This window comes from Rhineura floridana, chromosome 4 (assembly GCF_030035675.1).
Source record: "Rhineura floridana isolate rRhiFlo1 chromosome 4, rRhiFlo1.hap2, whole genome shotgun sequence".
Taxonomy (NCBI): domain Eukaryota; kingdom Metazoa; phylum Chordata; class Lepidosauria; order Squamata; family Rhineuridae; genus Rhineura; species Rhineura floridana.
The window spans coordinates 23,021,275-23,041,594 of NC_084483.1; the positions used below are offsets into that span (position 1 = coordinate 23,021,275).

At 40.5% G+C, this 20,320-nt stretch overlaps 1 protein-coding gene across 2 annotated transcripts in view; it reads right to left on the reverse strand.

Annotated features, from left to right (window-relative positions):
- WDR35 (WD repeat domain 35) overlaps nt 1-19,374 on the reverse strand; it is a 55,670-nt gene extending 36,296 nt beyond the window's left edge. The window contains exons 1-11 of one of the 2 annotated variants that reach the window (XM_061622645.1): nt 19,197-19,374; nt 18,085-18,202; nt 15,779-15,850; nt 13,940-14,032; nt 10,887-11,015; nt 9,787-9,917; nt 9,042-9,207; nt 8,740-8,885; nt 6,791-6,916; nt 4,777-4,962; nt 186-246 (exon numbers count right to left, since the gene is read on the reverse strand). In XM_061622645.1, coding sequence (XP_061478629.1) covers nt 186-246; nt 4,777-4,962; nt 6,791-6,916; nt 8,740-8,885; nt 9,042-9,207; nt 9,787-9,917; nt 10,887-11,015; nt 13,940-14,032; nt 15,779-15,850; nt 18,085-18,202; nt 19,197-19,220 — 1,252 coding nt within the window. In that variant the 5' untranslated portion in view covers nt 19,221-19,374. Of the gene's footprint in view, nt 1-185; nt 247-4,776; nt 4,963-6,790; nt 6,917-8,739; nt 8,886-9,041; nt 9,208-9,786; nt 9,918-10,886; nt 11,016-13,939; nt 14,033-15,778; nt 15,851-18,084; nt 18,203-19,072; nt 19,168-19,196 lie in introns of those variants that run through there. The other variant, XM_061622646.1, reaches the window with a different exon arrangement.
- Between the last annotated feature and the right edge of the window lie 946 nt (nt 19,375-20,320).

Genomic DNA, 20,320 nt, shown 5'->3' on the forward strand with positions numbered 1-20,320 from the left:
AAAAATTGCAGTAAGTAGGTACACCAGCCTACAATTTGCAAATGTTTCAGGACACTTAACAACAGTTTGCAAACTCTGTTAAATAACTATCTAGCAGCTTTAAACAGCCATTGCAATTCAAAACAATCTGGAGTAAGGGATTAAGAAGCATAATGAATACAACAGAACTCTGAACATCTGCTTACCAATGTCAATATATTTTGGATCCAGAGGAGTACCAATGGAATTGCAGAGAACAAGTACATACTACAGAAAAATAAAAACGCATAATTGTCAAAAGGAAATTCCAACATTCTCCACTGTGATCAGCAACTCAGTTTATACTGAACTCAACTTGTATAGATTAGGTAAGGAAATATGTCAAAGAAATATTATCAAATAACAAAATAATATTGTTTTATCTTTAGGATGAGAAGAAAAAAGCAGAACTCATGTTTCATTAGAATCAAGCTAGAGACCTTTCAATTAAAAGCATTCCCTGAAGGGGAAACTACTCATTTTCAACAAAATGTCACTGCTTATGAGAGGACAAAGCACAAAATATTATGCTACAAATCACTACTGAAACCATTTGATTATCCAATGGGTTGGATCTAGAATAAATTAGCTGCACTTATGTCCCACTGAAATCAATGTGAAAAGTTAGACACAACTACAGGTGAAAACCAACTTGTAGGAGTGGTGAATATGGTGGACCCCGGCAATGCTGGCAGGGTCCTGGTTCTGCTGGCACGGCTGACAGAAGCCCCTCACCTGGCTTAGTCGTAGTGTGTGGGGGGTGCCAGTGAAAGGCCTGAAAAAGGGGCGTTCCAGGGGCATGTAAGAGGAGGAGCCAGGGGGGTGTCTTATGCCACATCCAACTCCCATTCGGAGAGCTCCTGTGGGTCCCGACCCAGACCAAAGTTACACTGAAAAAAAGGTCGGGCTAAGAAAATAATTATAATAGAAGTCAATGGGGAATGCTTACTTGCCAGTAGGAGTATTTATAAGAGCCGGCTTTTTCCTTTCCATTCCTGCACGCAGCTTCCAGCTGAGCCAATGTTCAGCCAGCTTGGCAGCTCCTGAACAACAAATGGATGCCTCAGAGCTTCCCACCGGCTCCTCCTCCGCCAGCATCCCTTCCGCCAGCTTCCCGAGTGGATTTCTCTGTCCATGAAGTCCCATTTATTCCAATAGGAACAAAGCTCAACAAACCAAATCTGGATCCCACCCAACAGAAAAAGACCTTGACAACACCACTACCACAGGCGCAATGGTACATAAGCCATATGTAGATATTCAGTTTGCAATACTTTACTTCAAGCTTGCTGTATTTTACAGGTTCCTCGTGCCACCAAGTCTTTAGATTAAGACAGCATCACTTCTCATTATCACAAAAATGTAAGCAAACTGGTCTTTGAGAAAAGTTAAGGAAGGGGTAGAATTTCAACAATTTAGAAATACTGCTGTAGGTGATCCTTCAAAAAGCATCAATTTTTAGCTAGCACCTCAATATAAAGCTTGGCCATTTCTAAAATTGAAGCTAACAGACCACTGTGCTATAGCAAAGTGGAGTAGAAAGAAGAGGGAAATTCTAAGTTAGAAATAAAGGCTTGGAGTGTTTCTACTAACAGATGGAGGGGGAGTATGCTGATCATCTACAATCCTTACCCCCTCCCCTTAGGAATGTCCACATCAATCTGCCCAGATGCAAAGATATTGGACTGAGGCCTTCTACGGGAATATCCACCACCAGAGAAAAAGCAGAGCTTGGAAAAGTTACTTTTTTGAACTATAACTCCCATCAGCCCAATCCAGTGGCCATGCTGGCTGGGGCTGATGGGAGTTGTAGTTCAAAAAAGTAACTTTTCCAAGCTCTGAAAAAGCATATGATGATTAGGGAGATGACTTTTTTAGTGGTGACACCACAGTTATAAAAATGCTTCCCCAAAGAAGTATGCCAGGTGCTTTCTTTGCATTTTTGATGTACCAGGCAAAAACCGTCCTATTCTTCCAGGCCTTTAAAGTACTTTTTAAATTCTGGTAGTTTTATTGTGTACCTTACTTTGTAATTTTCATGTGTTCTTGATGTTTTTGTATTAATTTTGTTGGTTTATATGTCCTTCAAGAAAGGTCAAATGTACTATCACTCTCCATATAACAGCATAGACCTAAAGGGGCTGTTCCAGAAACTATAATTCAGTGAAACGGGTGTCAATATATATAAATGGTAAATCATATAATACAATCATCACACTACCAGTTAACACTGTAAGTAAAAGAACTGTTTTACCATTGCACCAAGAGAGTCAGTCTCATGCTCCTCCTTTGTAAGCATTTTACAAGAGATATGGGAAATAATATGTTGGCAAGTAAAGCAATAGCAATTAAATCAAGTATATATAAAAACAAAGAACATGCAAGTCTGTTGGATTTCTAAAGCAACTGCTGCATATGGGCTCACAAATCATTAACATTAATTGTTGTAGAAAATTTTGTTTCTATATCCACAGAAGTATTCAACTAAACTCTTGTGGTAGTGGAACGACTTCCATGCTCTTCCTCCCATGTGTGCCTGTGTCATCCTCAAAGCTGCTCAGGACAGCTGGGGAAACCCCAGAACAGATTTGGAATGCGTGCAGGAGGAGAAGAGAGAAGAGAATGTTTTGTTGCACAAGGAAAAATCCTTGCACTGATGGAACATTCAACTTAGCACTATGTTGAATACAACCCTCATATTTTGCAGTATGCTTACACTACTGATTGAATTATTGGACAATTCTTCCTAACTGTATCCAGTTTCAAAATTCAGAACCATGCTCTCAACTTCAAAGGAGGCCACATTTCTTGGATTTAGAGATTTTAAGAAAGAGTTGCTTTATATAATCATGCAGACATCATGGAAAGCTAAAAAACCAATGCCCCACAAATACAGTATTTTATTTTTATTTTATTTATTTAATTTAATTTATATACCGCCCTAAGCCCGAAGGCTCTCTGGGCAGTGTAAAAAAAGATAAAAACAAGCAATGTATAAATACAATAAATCAAAAAACAAAACAAACAAATAATAAAGAAACCAAACAACATCCAGGATACAGAATAATAATGAAAATGCTATTAAAACACACTTTAAAATGCCTGGGAGTATAAAAAGGTTTTCACCTGGCGCCGAAAAGATAGTAGCGTCGGCGCCAGGCGCACCTCATCGGGGAGGCTGTTCCACAGTTCGGGGGCCACCACAGAAAAGGCCCTGGTTCTAGTCACCACCCTCCGAGCTTCTCGATGGGATGGCACCCGGAGGAGGGCCTTAGATGTCGAGCGCAGTGTCCGGGTAGGTTCATATTGGGAGAGGCGTTCCACCAGGTATTGCGGTCCCATGCCGTGTAGGGCTTTATAGGTCAAAACCAGCACTTTGAATCTAGCCCAGAAACAAATAGGAAGCCAGTGCAGACGGGCCAGAACAGGTGTTATATGAGCGGACCTTCTGGTCCGCGTCAGCAGTCTGGCCGCTGCATTCTGGACTAGCTGTAGTTTCCGAACAGTCTTCAAGGGCAGCCCAACGTAGAGCGCATTGCAGTAGTCCAGTCTAGAAGTTACCAGAGCATGAACAACTGAGGCGAGGTCATCACTGTCCAGATAGGGACGTAGCTGGGCTACCAAGCGAAGATGGTAAAAAGCATTCCGTGCCACCGAGGCCACCTGGGCCTCAAGTGACAAGGAAGGATCAAAAAGAACTCCCAAGCTACGCACCTGTTCCTTCAAGGGGAGTGTAACCCCATCAAGAACAGGATGAACATCCTCCATCTGGGCAGAGAAGGCACTCACCAACAGCGTCTCGGTCTTGTCTGGATTGAGCTTCAGTCTGTTAACTCCCATCCAGTCCATTATCGCGGCCAGGCAACGGTTTAGCACGTTAACAGCCTCACCTGAAGAGGATGAAAAGGAGAAATAGAGCTGCGTGTCATCAGCGTACTGATGACAACGCACCCCAAAACTCCTGATGACCGCACCCAGAGGCTTCATGTAGATGTTGAAAAGCATGGGGGACAGTACCGATCCCTGCGGGACTCCACAATGGAGAGTCCAGGGCATCGAGCAATGTTCCCCAAGCACTACCTTCTGGTGGCGACCCACCAAGTAGGAGCAGAGCCACTGCCAAGCAGTACCCCCAACTCCCAACTCCGTGAGTCTTCCCAGAAGGATACCATGATCGATGGTATCAAAAGCAGCTGAGAGATCAAGGAGAATCAACAGAGTCACACTCCCCCTGTCCCTCTCCCAAGGCTGCAAAAGAAAACTTGGGGATATACCCAAACTTTATAGTAATATTCCAGCAATTTCAACAGTATGCCTATTACCACAAATGCCAAGAAAAAAATAACAGTCATACTATGAAAAAGTATTAATCAATTTAAATCCATTGTCTGAGAGTTGGAGTTTTCTCTCTCAAATAATTTTATTTGTCTGTTTCCTCTATTTTCTTTCCTTACCCCACTTTCCTTGTTTTTCTCCATGTGACAGTTGGTTTTATGTTCTATGCAGCACTTTTTTTGGGGGGGGGGCTGGCAGTTCAGAAATAATAGCAACAACAATAACAACTAATCAGAATCAGCATTCTGAAGATTTACAACCAGCTAAGCTTTCAACTAAAGCTCCTGACTAGTTCTTGCCACAAGAAGGCTGTTAAACTCCTAATTCTCTGAAGGGAACTGAATTGGTGGCAAGTGGACCTTTCATCAGGATTATGAAAATGGATTAAATGTTCAATGAGGGTTGTAAGGTAACTAATGATACCTGAAGTTGATTTTCATCTGCTTTTGTTGCCAGAATGCAGAAGTCCCCACAAGTAGTTATGGAAATCAGACTCTTGACAAATTTCAAATACTTTTCATTGTTTTTTATATCCCAGAAGACCACACAGTACTCTGGACGATCAGGTCGTGTATATGCATAAACCACTGTATTAGTGCAGTAACCCCACTGTTAACAAAGAAAACATTATTTGTTCTTAATAGTATAGAGTAACATATAGAACATATATTGTACAGACCTACTACTAACAAATATTCTTCTCAAGAGATACATTATGGAAGACACATAACTAAATGTATTGGAAATGCTGAAGACTGAAGATAATTAGTTTAAAGGACATTAAAGCCAGCAACTGATTCAGAACTAACACTAATTCTGCTGGAGGACTTCTGACTGACTTCTGCTGGTGAGGGGAGGAGGAAGTATTCCAGCTGCCATAGAGGCCCCTGCTCCAGCCATGGAAAGTATGGCAAAGGAAACACTACTGCTGGTGGAGGACCTTAAAAAGGGGCATTTCAGGGGGCAGAGCTGCACCAGCCAAGGTTCTGCTGCATCCTATGTCAGACCAGCACCAGGAGAGGGGCTTCTGTGCTATACCAACCTAGAGAACTGGTTCCTTAACATTATTCTGCACACCAAGCTCAGACAGCCCTGCACAGATGCAATGGTGGTGAAGCATTGCTTCCTCACCACCACCACAGCCATAGCATAGGCTCTAAAATGAGCTTTTACCTGTCTTGATTTGTCTAGATTTTTCTACCACTTGCATTTCAGCTATAGCCCCCACTACTTCATCACCCCCATCCTGGGACAGCAAGGGAGAAATGGGCTCTGCTCAGTGGGACAAGTAGTATAGAAGTCATTGTGCTAACTGCTCAAATAATCTTGGGTACCATGAATCCACATGAGCTCTGACACCCATCTGGATCCATCTATCTCCAGGGGTAGACCATGTAAATATGTCCTGACTGCTCATTAACAAGTACAAACATTAAAAAATGGGGATCAACTAGACAAGGACACTAGGAATGGAATCTTTATAGGCAATGGCCATCAAGCTTCTGTTGGTGTTGTACTGATAACCCCATGGGAGAGATCTGAGGGAGATTCCACAACTCCTCCCAACTTGTCCACCCAAGTCTTGTCATCCTTATCTAAGTTGCAGTCATGGATTGTAGTTCATTTATAGTAGAGCAACCTGACATTCAGCAACAGCACAACCAGTCCCAACAGTGTGCTGGTAGGGTAATATGGGTTCCCATGGCTGGGAATATGATCAGAAATCAGAGTAATCTTTAAATGTCTGACCCCCTTTCTTATCACTTGAGTAGACCAACCCCCACTACCATATCATGAAATCACTTCAGTATAGGCACTTCTCTCGCCACCAGGCTGTTACAAGCTATGCTTTTAGGGCACACGGCAAAAGCAGCTAAGAGCGGATAACACTAAAAATAAATTTACTTTCAAGCAGTGATACTGTGCAAAACATGTATAGGTAAATTGTGTAAATAGGTAAATAATAGATAAATGTGCCACCAGCAGAAGGCAAAAGCAGGATAAATTAATTCCTTAAGGCAACAACACTGTTCTTTTTAAAAAATACAGATGCTGCCAAGGAACGCTTCACAGTTATAACTCTATATACCTAAGTATAATTCTAATCTAATATTATGTATAAATTTAAAATGTATTTTTTAAAAAAACAAATCAAATAATCTGGCTGTCTGCACTGGCTTTCACCTACTGCTGTCTATCCTCAGCTATTACCTGCAACATTCACATTCCTCTCCTCACACGAGGGATATTTCTAGATATAAACCTTCATCTTCTCTCCAAGCAGGAGAACAAAATATAGTAGTGGCCTTGCTATGACCTTGACGAAATGTCTCAAAGATGATCCCTTTAATATCATAATTTCAGGCACCTCTTTCTGTAGTGCTAGCATATCAAGTCATAAGCAGTCTAGTGAAATCAAAACTCTGTAGCTACTTACTTTGTAGTCTGGACGGATATTTGCAAAATAAATACATTGGTCAACAGCTAGCGCTATTTTTAGACCTCCTCCTTCCCAAGACAGAGCTGACACTTGCTTGCCTGGAACTTTCAGTGTACGCAGATGCTGAAACAATATCATCCATTAACTGGTTATATATTATTACTACGATTTCCAAATGCTTAATAATACCAATATAATACACTGAATATATTTTGTGGGTGTGACTAGAATGGAGACAGGGGTGAGCTCAAGAAGGCTTATACCTTCTTACAATGTAATAGGAAGATGAAAGAAGTCTTTTATCATACTGTGCTCTACACACCTGTATTTCTTGAAATAATATTCTCAAATAAATTATGCACTCACAGATAGAATACTACTCCTGGCCACTTAAGAAACATTTTAAATAACTGCATAGGCCAGTTGGCATAAAAAAAGTCTTCAAGACACACATGAAAGTCAAAAGTGAGCAATTAAAAATGAAAAGTTTTCTGCTGTGTAGTTCCAGTTTGATAAGTATGTTAATACCATAGGTAAGACTATGCGCCCGCCAATGCTTCAGTTCTCCTTTTGGTGAGACTCGTTCAATATAGATCCAACTCCGTAATGAGAAGATGTTCTGTAATGGGGACCTGTTTTTTCACATGATGTGCTAAAGTTTACTGGTGTACTTTTGGAAGATGCAACACTGTATATGTTTATTGTTTACTGTATATGTTTATTGTTTAAAACTTTAATAAAAATTCAATTTAAAAAAAAAGTGAAAAGTGGGGGTGCCTGCTGAATCTCTGCTGGAAGAATGTTCCACAGCATGGGACTGATGACACTAAATGCCTGACTTCTGGTTCAGGTCAGTCGGGCCTATATAAGATAAGGGACAACTAAAAGGGCTCCTCCAGATGATCTCAGTGATCAGGCTGGCATATAAGGGTTCAAGTGGCCTTTAAGGTATCCTGGACTCAAGATGCCAGTGTGGTATAGTGGTTAAGGTGCTGGACTACAACCTGGGAGACCAGGGTTCGAATCCCCACACAGCCATGAAGCTCACTAGATGACCTTGGGCCAGTCACTGCCTCTCAGCTTCAGAGGAAGGCAATAGTAAACCACCTCTAAATGCTGCTTACCATGAAAGCCCTATTCATAGGGTCGCCATAAGTTGGGATCGACTTGAAGGCAGTCCATTTCCTTTCATATCAATACAAGTACCTTGAACCTGGTCAGGTAGGATAAAGGAAGCTAGTGTAGATGTTTTAGCAGAGGTGTTACATGCTCTCAGCCACCTGTCCCCATCAGCAGTCTAGCCATTGCATTCTGCACAAGCTGGAAGGTCCACAGAACACATTATAGTAATCCAGCCTCAAGGTTACCAATGCATAGCCTACAATGGCCAAGTTATCCCGATGTAGATATGACATAGCTGGTGTGGCAGACAAAGGTGGTAAAATGCACTCCTAGCCACTGAAGTCACTTGGGCCTCTAATGACAAAGGAGTGTCCAGGAATACCCCCAAGCTATGTACCTTCTCCTTTAGAGGAAGTGCCATACCATCCAGAACAGGCAACTGGCCTGTCCTCCAGACACAGGAACCAGCTACCCACAGAGCCTCCATCTTCACAGGATTCAAACTCAGTTTACTGGCCACCTAAGCTTCTGTAGCCATCTAAGCTTTACTAGACCTCAAAGCTTCTGTGGACCTTAGGCTTCCCTGGAACACAGTTTGAAAACCCTAATTTAATCCCAACAAGAGTAACATTGTGCATGGGAGAACAGGGACAAGCATTCTAAGCTCTATCCCTCACCTTCTCCAATGCCCTCCATGAGCTGGAGAGTAAGGCTCTGAAGCTGGGAGCCTCTTGTACACAATGCTGGGGGGATTTTAATAGGCTACTGTTTTAATCAACCACTGTAAATGGGATCAAATAGGAAAACAAAACAAATGCTTTTACCTCACCAAATGGAGAGTAGAACTGCACTACATTTACATCTTTATCTTGTGGAGGTATCCTCTGGAAGCCTGCAATAGCCAGTACATTTCCACAGTGGTTCCACTGGACAGTCACAACATTCAGAGCAGCGTCAATTAAGACAGGATCTGGTTGTTATTAGTTTTTAAAAGAAAAGTGAAATAAAGAGCTCTTACAAAAAGCATGACTGGAAACAAGACTTCAGTTATATCACCCTTGAACAAGACCTTCCAGCCCTGAATTCACAGAACTCCTTTTGAGGTATTATAACAAACTGTGCTTACTTTGATCATTTTCATGTCTCATTATTTGGCATCTTCCGTTGTCAAAACAAATAGCAAGGCAAGGACAATCTGGTTCAATGTAGCCCTCTGTTCCAGGATACCAGTGTATTCCAGCAATACTGAATGCTCCAGTTACATTCACCAAACAGTTCATTTTCATTTTCATCTAAAATGACCATTTAAGAAATATATGTAAAAATGAACTTGAGAAAACTAACGTGTGGCTGAAATAGATGTGCACTCTGATCCTATGCAGGCTTATGTGAAAGGCAGATCCATTGCATTAAATGGGATTTACTCCATTTGTTTGCTGAATAGAAGCAACGAACTCAGTTTATATGTTTATACGCAAACCAAGATATTTTTTCAAATATGAATACATAAAAATCATATAAAAGGCAGCTAACACACAGGCTACAATCCACAAATCAATTTAGCCAGAGTGCTTGCATCAATCCAATTTAATGCCACTGACTTCAGTTAAAACACCTACATTGGTCGCTGTAACCAGCTGTCTCTATATTTGTGCTCTATTAAACACTAGACATGCTAATGTTTTCAATTCCTGTGGTGACCGCAGAACACTTTTTAAGCACATAATTACAGAAGGATAAGCATCAATGACTATGCTGCACCAGTGTAGATCAGGCAGAAATGGTTAGAAAAATCATCCCAACTGTGAGAACAACTGGACAGTGAAGCCACCCAATAGTAGACTATTAAGTGCCTACACTTCTGAATTTACCATAAAAGTCCCATTCTTGTCATAAATGTGTATTTCTCCGTTTGCCATTCCAAAGAGTAGAGTTCTGCCATCTGGAGACCAAGCAACATGATGGAGTTGCACTTTCAGATCCTTTCCCCAAATACGATTCCCTGTTAACACAAAGTATGTTCAACACAGCCCTACAACTAAAAATCACATTTATGCCACTTGAAATGCTGCAGGAATGCTGCTGCAAAAGTTCCAAGTGGTGGCTTCAAGAGGGATTAACTCATTCACATAAGCAGCAAAAGTGAAACCTATTCTATCTTCTTTTCTGTTGTTGTATAACCATTCTATGAATGCAACTCTGTTTCATACATCGAACTGAAATGAGGATCTAAACCACTGTAAACATGATAGTTTGGTCGTCTTATACTTTGGATAGTATATGTCCTCAACTATTAGCAGACTAGATACACATGAATCTAATTACACATAATTCCAATAAATCTACTTGGCATATTAAAGTGGTATTCATGTGTTAAATTTAAACCACCTGGTAAATTAGGCATATCCTAATTTCAAATGCTGTTCTTTTATTGTTCCCAAAACACAGCAAAGAATTTATTTTTTCTTCAGTGAATTTAAGTCCATTTTTCTAAACTTTCACTAAAGCTTTAAAAATGCAGTACAAAAAAACCTCCATTGGTGGGTTTTAAAGTAGCACAAGTAGGGCTCTGTTCATGCAGTGGGGCTTCTCCTTCCCTCTTCCCCCCTGCACCTGCCCAAAATCTGCTCCAAAATCTGGAATGTTGGGAGGCTCTCCATAGTAGATTTGGGGGGAATGCATGGGGGGCTGGAAGGGGGATAAGAGAAACCAAAAATCCCACTGTGCAAGCAGTGGACATTATCAGCTGTTGCCCCATCTCATTGTGGTCAGGTACCATCAGCATAATAGTTGCAAACTGAAACAAGAGGCTCAGCAGCTCTTGTCAAACAAATTATTTTTAGAGTCACAATTCTACCAAATGCTAACTCATCTGCAATGTTTGTGAATCATAATTCAGTGTGAACAATGTTAGAAGAGTCTTGTCTTTAGTACAAGGATACTTTATGTGCTAATAATATGAATACTTTACCATCCACAGAACCAACAATTACAGCACCATCTTCATATATAATGCAAATTTTTTGTCCATCAGCATTCCATCTCATACTTCGAACAACAGATTTATTTCTATTGTTGATCATTTCCTCATACCAAGAACCTAAAACCAAAGAATAAATACTTAGCCATATCTTTAACATCGTTACTCTTCATCTGAACTATTCTTTTAATCGAAGTAAGCCAGCTGGAATAATTTAACAAAAAATTGTACATTCAGGCCTGGCGCCAGTGTACAGCAGAGTGCAGCCCGCTCTGTGATCTGCAGCAGTGTCAGGTCATGTGACCAGGGCTGCGGCAGATCATGCAGCTGGAGCTCCCAGGCACCCCACTGATACAGGCACTGCAGGCTTAAATAAATAAGCCAGCCTGCCTCACCTACCAGTCACATTAGTGAGTCAGTGTGCGGGCCCTGCACAATGTGTGCACATGCTTGCCATCACCCAAGATGGCGGCAGGGGTGTCCCTTGGTTGATGGCAGGCATGTGCATAGTGTGTGCACACTGGTGCCAGAGGTAGGTGGAGTGTGCAGGCCTATATAAGCCCCATGCCATGTGTATCAGGAGGAGATATTGGGGCAAACAGTACTGCAAGCCCAGTCATACTGGGGCCCAGTCATGACTGCCACCAGCCCTGGATACATAATCTGGGTAACATGTTAAATCATAATAAGAAACATTTAAAACTAATTTTCTAATCTCTTAAAAATAAAATTAATTACGACTTAAATCTGTGGTCATCTCTTGATTTATTTATATTAAGAGTAAATACAATTAAAATGGATGTGCTGCTGAAAATAATCCCCTCAAACAAACACCAATTTTTATAGAGAAGACGGTTGAAAAATTGTATCTATTTTTATCTGGAACAAAACAGGCTAAGTATTAACTAAAAACTGTATGGGTCTATGGAAAAGATGGGGCTAGGAGTCCAAACTTCAAGCTTTCTTACTATGCTAAACAGACCAACGTGACTGTTACAATTGTTAAATAATCCTAAAAAAAAGAAAAAAGAAAGAGAGATAAAAGATCCTAGTGAAGTAGAGACGTAGAGGCCTTCTGAATCAAGATTTTAAAAATTTGGACTACCATACTGGCGAAAAGACTCAGTGTACTTGGAAAATATATAGCAACATATCAAATTGGATTTATTAAAAACCACACGTTTTCAATGAATATAAGAAAGTTTCTAAATATAATCCATAAAATAACTAAATCTAAGTATCCCTACAGAGTTTTTCCCCCCTGGATGCAGAGAAAGTGTTTTGATTACCTAGAATGGCATTACTTTGGCCAGATCCTACACAAAATAGGGTTGGAAGGTAAATGTGTTCCATGGAACAAGATGATGAATACCAATCAGTAAATGGTATGAATTTGGATTTATTTTATTTTAAAAGAACACAACAAGGATGCCCTCTATCTCCATTATTTGCACTCCCTATTGAAACTCTTATCTGAAGCAATAAGAGGCAATACTGAACTAATGACGGTAAAGATGGGGCATGAGGACTTTTAAGATTAATTTATATGCAGATGATGTAGCTTTATTTCTGCATGATTCAAAAAAGTCTTGATAGTCATACTGTGTGTGATTCTGTGCATTTGTTTTTCTGCTTGCTCTGTTAGCTACCATTATTTAAATCATTGTAATAATACAAATTTTAAAACGAAAGGTATCTTAAACCCTCCCAACAGAATTATAATGTGCAGGTTTTCTGAGCAAAATAAATAAATAAAATAAACCTGAAAATAGTTCCTTATGCCACAAAGTAACATGTAAGAACAAGTAACATGTAAGAGATTTACCTTAGTTAAAGAAACAAACAAAAAGCATACATCACTCTAAAAAGCATTCAGAACCCACATAATTCCAATACGAATCACATTTGCTAGGTGTTGAAAAGCAACACTAAGATTAAAAAAAATCCAGAGTGTTGAATAAAACTTCTGCATTTCATTCCCTGTTTAGAGATGGTGAGGTGTAGCTGTTAGACTGTTGGACTAAGATCTGGGAGACCAGGGTCAAATTCCTGATCAGCCATGAAGCTCACTGGGTAACCTTGGGTTAGTCACTGTCTCTCAGACTAATCTACCACCTTACAGAGTTGTGAGGATAAAAGCAGGAGGGGGAGAACCATGTTTGTACACCACCTAGAGCCCTTAGGAAAAAAAGGTGTGATATAAATGTAATAATAATAATAATAATAACAATACTGTATATGAAAAAAAAGTTGCAGTTACCAAAAATATGCAAAGAGTTGTGACTAGTGACAAATGCTATATCAGGTAACTGTGTCCATAATAATAATTATTTAAGTTTATTGGAAATGACACGTCGCTCAGTTTGAAATATATATATGTAGAATAGTAATGAAATGTTCTATATTTATGCATGTATTTGATGTTTTATGTTTTTGATGTGTAAATTTCATAGAAAAATATATAACTTTTTTTTTAAAAAAAATTGCTAATGTGGTGCCAGTGCTCTGGCTTTGGCCTATTGAAGTAAGTGTGTGGTTTTCCCTAAACCTGCTGCTGCTGCGATGACACAGAATGCAAAGAAACATTCTAACTATATGGGGTAAACTGATAGCATGAAAGACATGTGGACTAAAAGAGAGATATGCTCTTGGTGAGAAGAGGGGCAAAAGGTAAGTTGCACACATAAAAATAAATCAATTAGAATGAAAATGGAAATCGACTGCCTTCAAGACGATCCCAACTTATGGCGACCCTATGAATAGGGTTTTCATGGTAAGTGGTATTCAGAGGTGGTTTACCACTGCCTTCCTCTGAGGCTGAGAGGCAGTGACTGGCCCAAGGTCACCCAGTGAACTTCATGGCTGTGTGGGGATTCGAACTCTGGTCTCCCAGGTTGAAACATCCATAATAAGAATTCTAAACAATAAATAATGCTACTTGGATCTTTGTAACCTGCAATAAGAAGCATTGTACAAATATCAAAGACACCTGTAATTTGAGATACCACAATGATATGATCGCCGATCTCCAACAAATCATCTACCTTTATACAACATCCACACGATGATAAGCCCATGTTCATCACTGCTAGTTAATTTCTGATACTGTTCATTCCAAGTCACTACTTGCACAGCACCTAAAAAATTATAGAATATTATCTTGTTGGATCACAACGATATTAATTACACATATTTAAAAAAAATACATCGACAAGAAATGTAACAGGATTTGTGAACTCATGCATAAAAAAGAAATATAGAGCATAAAGAAGAAATAAAGTATGGCTGGGAGCCAATTGTGCTCTTCTATTCACTGAAATAGTACTTCTGCAAATTTGTATTATTTATTTTATTTTATTTTCTTAACATTTATATCTGACCTTTCTTTCATAAAGAAACCCAAGGTGGCATACATGTGGTTCCCAGGTGGTCTCCCATCCAGGCATGGACCAGAGCTAGATCTGCTTAACTTCAGCAAGATGATAGCCTCATGTACCTTCAGGCCACACCATGCAAGGGCCTTCAATCAAGTAGGAGTTCCTACAACCACTGGCCCAAAGCGTTAGGTAATGCCCTGGAACAGATTTTTGTGGGTGTAGAAGGAATTTGTGGATATCACCTTCCCCTGTCCACTAACAGGAGTCTCTGCTAGATTCAGGAACCTTACATGAAAGGAAGGACATCATTCAATGCTTTTCACTGATATTTATTTTTGTTCCATTGTATTTTATGGTTTTAATCTCATGTACCACTTTGGTATTGTGAAATAAGTGGTTTATAAATACACTGAATTATTAAAATAAATAAGTAAATGCATGTTGTGCATTACAATAATTTATTCAACACATCATTTTTCACAGCAAATACATTTCAATAGTGCTTTAATTGTTTTTTCCAGCATAACGTATTACAAAAGAATTACTACTATATTTATTACCTGGACTTAACCAGCAGGACCCAGGATACGTTACAACAATTTAAAATTCTGTATTAAAAACAGTTGAAACAAATTAGTCACAGGAATAGGGTGGGTCCTGAAAACACACAACTCAGGTGTCAAAGACCAGGGTAAAGAGATACGTCTTAGTGTTTGCCATAAACTTAGCAAAAGTGCCGGATGGATCTCTGTGGGGAGGGAATTCCACAAGATAGGGATGCCACAGAGAATGCCCTCTCCTGCACTACCCCCCCCAAACTTCTGAGAGTAGCAAACTACCAAGAGGATCTCTTCTGCTGACCTTAACACCCAAGAGGGTCTGTAGGGAAGAAAAAAAAAGATCTTTATTTCATTTGCTATAATCATAGCATGCTGTAAAGGTAAAGGTGTCCCCACACTTATAGTGCGAGTTGTTTCCAACTCTTAGGGTGACATCTTGCAACGTTTACTAGGCAGACTGTTTATATGGGGTGGGATTGCCAATTCCTTCCCGGTCCTTTCTTTACTCCCCAGCATATGCCGGGTACTCATTTTACCGACCACGGATGGATGGAAGGCTGAGTGGACCTCGACCCCTTTTACCAGAGATTCGACTTCCTCCTTCCGTTGGAATCAAATTCCGGCCATGAGCAGAGCTTCGGCTGTGTTACCGCCGCTTACCTCTCTGTGCCACGGAGGAGTCCCGGCATGCAGTAGTGAATACCAAACAAAATTGAACTCAAATAATTGTTTTCTTGCATAAATGAATTAGTAGAGAGAAACAGATCATTCAATACTCTACATATTTGAATTTTTCCTAAGCATAAAGTGAAAAAAATTACCGATGAAACTACATCAGTTTCCAAAAACATTATTCAGCAGGCAATTAGCTAGTCTACAATGCACAGTGTTAAATGCATATATAGTATAATGACAGCATTAAATGCAGGATTATAGAGACTCTCACCAGTATGACCTTCAAGTGTTTGATTCATTGAAAGGTTGCTAGGTGCTGCAAGTCCCTTTAATTTGGCTTCATCTAAAACCAAAAATGTAAACATTATTTAAAAGCATAGACTTAAATCCTAAATTGCTCTTCCTGTAGCACAAGGCATCTGCAGGCCTCCACAACATATCCTATACATTCTTAAAGTCCCCCCAACCCTCAGAAGCAGATACATCAGGGTGCAGGAGTCAGCAAAAGGAAGGGGAAAGGTAGGAAAGTCTCATTCCATTCATGGAAGGGAAATTAGGATCCAATCCTTAACTTGAACTATCTCCCCAGTTTCAGAATTGTAAATGTTTATCATATAAAGTGGCATTTTCGTCTATGTGATTCTTAGAGGGTAAGATAAAAGAAATAAAATCCAGTTCCCAAACTAGTTCAACATTGCTGTAAAAATGAAATTAGGTTAATAGCTCAATCCTCTGCACTTTTACTCAATCCTCTCCTCAATGGGGCTTACTTATTAGTAAACATGCATAGGATCTGGCTGCATATTTTTGCTATTAATATCAGAAATCCAGCCCACACTCTCTCTCAAGAAATTTAGAGCAGAAAAGGCCAGTGAATAATTAATCATACAAAGCTAAACCAAACCTGAAAAGACTTTGCAGGCTTGATAGACTTTGTAAGAAAAAAGCATCAGGTTGTCTTTGAATTAGAAATGATATCACCTGTTGCACTGGCCAGCCTGAAAATTAAGTATTTAGGGAGTAGCTGCAACACCCTGCTCCACTCACCAAAACAGCTGCTCTTCCTCTTTAACCCCTATGGTATAGCCACTTGTTTGCTCCTGTCTCCCATCTCCCTTGCTATGGCCACTTCACATATGTTTGCTGGTACACATTGGACAGTGTCATTTTATGGTTTAGTCACTAGGTGGCACTGAACCTTGTTGCATCTGAGTTTTCTGTTGCTGTTCTGTTCTTGTTTAAAAGAGACAATTGTGGGCGAAATTGTACATTGGTTCAGGCTTTAGTGAGCCTTCCAAAATGGCTAGGCCTCAATTTGTTTAAAATAGATGCTGAAAATGCTGTGCAAGAACTAAGGCAAACGCTGAATTATATAAAGTATCAAAATGCTTGCTTGCTTGGCATATTTTGTCAAGGGAGTCATAAAGGAAATGAGGAGGGGTAAAGAGAGATCTTTGAAAGGAAGTGGAAAAGTCAACTTGACATTGCGTATTTTCTTAGAATTGTAGTTACTTGTTTATGCCAAGTATTGAGAACTCATGCCAAAGTATGAGAATGAGTGACATATTGTTATGTATTATCATGTGATAATTGTGTAATCATGCAACCTTGAAAAAGTATATAAGTTGGTCTAAAACTCATGTTGGGGGTCTTGTTTTGAGAAATGTATCTCTGCACAATCCCCCAAGCAGCTGCTTGAAATAAAGCTATCTAATCAAAGCATCAATTCTGTGTCTTGAGAGTGTTGGTGGATAGGGCCTCCCAGTAATGAACTAAGCAGGGATAAGCCCAGTTGGGCTCCTGTGACACAATCAAGTTCTTGTCTGACTTCCTGAATGCTGTAACCTCTGAGACTTTCATGGCACATAATCTCTTACGGCTAGAGCACATGCAGCAAGAAAACACCAGCTGCCAATCTCAGTGCTTTACATTCTTCTTCTGGTGACAAAGGTGAAAAAATGAATGTATACAGCTACCACAGCAACAGCCAGGGAAATGGTGCGCCACTGTGATGAATGCCAACTCTAGCTAATACTCTAATGGGCAATGCTGCAACAGAGGGAGCAAGTAGGCAATGACAAGAGGAAGAGCAAAAGTGCACAACTGCTGACTAGGGCAATATTACTCTATATGAGCAGGGCAGTGGTATATTACACAGCTGTGTCATCATGAATACACAAGTATGACTTTTAAAAAATTCAGTAGGCACATTTTATGCAAGCAGGTTTAGTATGGGATCCCCTGATGTTCCATTCACAATGCCAAAAGGGGTGACCACACTTATTCTATTGTCTTTCATGCAATGAAAAGAAAGGTAAGACTGAGTGTCAGGACCAGGGATCTTGTACCAAGTCATGTTCCACTGGTGCAGCAAAACACCTAGGCACTGCACTGCTACAGTAACCCAGGATAGCAGCGTGACTGCACTGGCTCTAGTCACATGGCCACGGAGGGAGCAAGAGGACAGGATGCCTACATAGCAAAACACAGACCATTACATACCTCGAGATGCCAACCAGTTAGTACTCATGCAAGTGGTAGTACTGTTTTCCAAGAAACATAAGGAGTGCCACTTACCTGTTTTTGTCTCTAATTTTAAAACTTTCAGGAGACCATCTTCTCCACCGCAGGCTATATAGCCCTGGTCCTTGCTCCAAGAAATAGATCTTAGCCTAACATTACCAGGAATTGTAATCTGAAAGAAATACATTTTTGTAATGATAATGGAAACCAAGTTGGAAATTGCTAACCACAAAATACAGACTGTTCTAGCAATCAAATCAGGCATTATGACTTATACAACTTCTTCAAATGTACATCGTGCTTTAAAGAGTTATATAAAGATTGCCCCTGCTGCAGACAGTTTCAATAATTTTAGGAAGACAATTCCTTTTCAAACTCTACAAATAAAAGAAATAAAAAGGTTTCTGGAACATGAAGATCAAGGAGGGGAAAAAGACCACTGAAAACAGTAAATATTAACTACTTAATGCTGAAAAAGTTGCTTCAGCAGCAGAACGTTTTGCTGTATTGGTTAATGGGCCAGAAGAGGTAGTTGTTACCATGTGGAGTGATTAAGCAAGGTAGCCTATTTTTGATAGCCAGACACAAATATTAGCCATATTGGCCATTGGTAATGAGTAGTTTTTATTAACAAACAAACTAATTTCATTGTGTAAAAATAATTTTAAAAATATGTGCAGTGGTCCTAGGACTGAGAGCACTCTTATTACTCTTTCTTTCCCAAGCCTTTTTCCTCATGTGCCCTGTCTGTATTAGCTTGTATGCCTGTAGTGCACGGACTATCCTGTTTGTAAACCTGAGTACAATACCCAGTAAATTTTGTCGTTAGTACATTTTAGGCACTTTATACATGATGATCAACAAGTATAATAAATGAGATTCGGGCTGCAATCCGAACACACACACACACACAAGTAAGCATTTGGAAACATGTCCCACGAAATGGAGTGCTTCTGAGGAAGTACTTTTGAGTAGGGTCTAGCTGAGTAAGAAACTTTGGAGCATGCACAGAAAGATCCAGGGGGAGCTGGCTAATGCCAACCTTTGAGAGCGAGAGCGAGAGAGCAGCAACAACAATCGAGATTTCAAGGAAGTGGAGCAGTGGGATTGTTGCGCTGCATCCCCATTCATATCCCCTTTCCAGATTCCCCCTCGAAACCCTTCACCTTCTTGCTCAGATAAACAAACATCGTGTCGGTCTTTTCTCTCGCTTCTTCTTCTTCTTTTTGTCCTTCTTAGCAGGACCGAAGTCGCTACTTCATACGGCCGTCTCCATGGCAACACGGCCCTTGTTCAAGCTGCCTTGGCAACCACCACCGCACCGGAACAAAACTCACAGACAAACCGCTTCGCTTCCGGGTTAGGAGAGATGAGTGTTCACGCGCGCTCGACCCACATTAGCACGCTCCCTTTCCATATCATCCTGCTGCTGCCCTTCCCCCTCCAGCAGCGTGATGAGGAACTGGTTTTGTGTGTGTGTGTGTGCGTGTGTGCTTTCTCTTTGCTCTCTCTCTCAGCCCCCCTTTTTTTTAAAGTTGAGTTTTGGATTTTGGAAGGTGGTGTCGAGGGCCGCTGAGTACAAACAAGGGCAAAAGGCGAAGCAGCAAGGTGGGTCCCTGAGAGGAGAGAGGGGATCTGTCTGCTGTTTGAGCGGGGTGGCCTGGTGCAAAAGAGGACAAGGCTCTCGTACCTTTAATAACTGTGTAGAAGAGGACATTTCAGCACCTGTAGATGGTCATGCACAATCCTTTTATGTATCTGGATACCATATGCCTGACTGAGCATGATTATTTTTCCAGGGGCAACCACGGTCTGTCTCTACCTTCAGGCTAGTTCCCCACCCCCTTTTTATAAGAACATAAGAAGAGCCTGCTGGATCAGGCCAGTGGCCCATCTAGTCCAGCATCCTGTTCTCACAGTGGCCAACCAGGTGCCTGGGGGAAGCCCGCAAGCAGGACCCGAGCGCAAGAACACTCTCCCCTCCTGAGGCTTCCAGCAACTGGTTTTCAGAAGCATGCTGCCTCTGACTAGGGTGGCAGAGCACAGCCATCATGGCTAGTAGCCATTGATAGCCCTGACCTCCATGAATTTGTCTAATCTTCTTTTAAAGCCATCCAAGCTGGTGGCCATTACTGCATCTTGTGGGAGCAAATTCCATAGTTTAACTATGCGCTGAGTAAAGAAGTACTTCCTTTTGTCTGTCCTGAATCTTCCAACATTCAGCTTCTTTGAATGTCCATGAGTTCGAGTATTATGAGAGAGGGAGAAGAACTTTTCTCTATCCACTTTT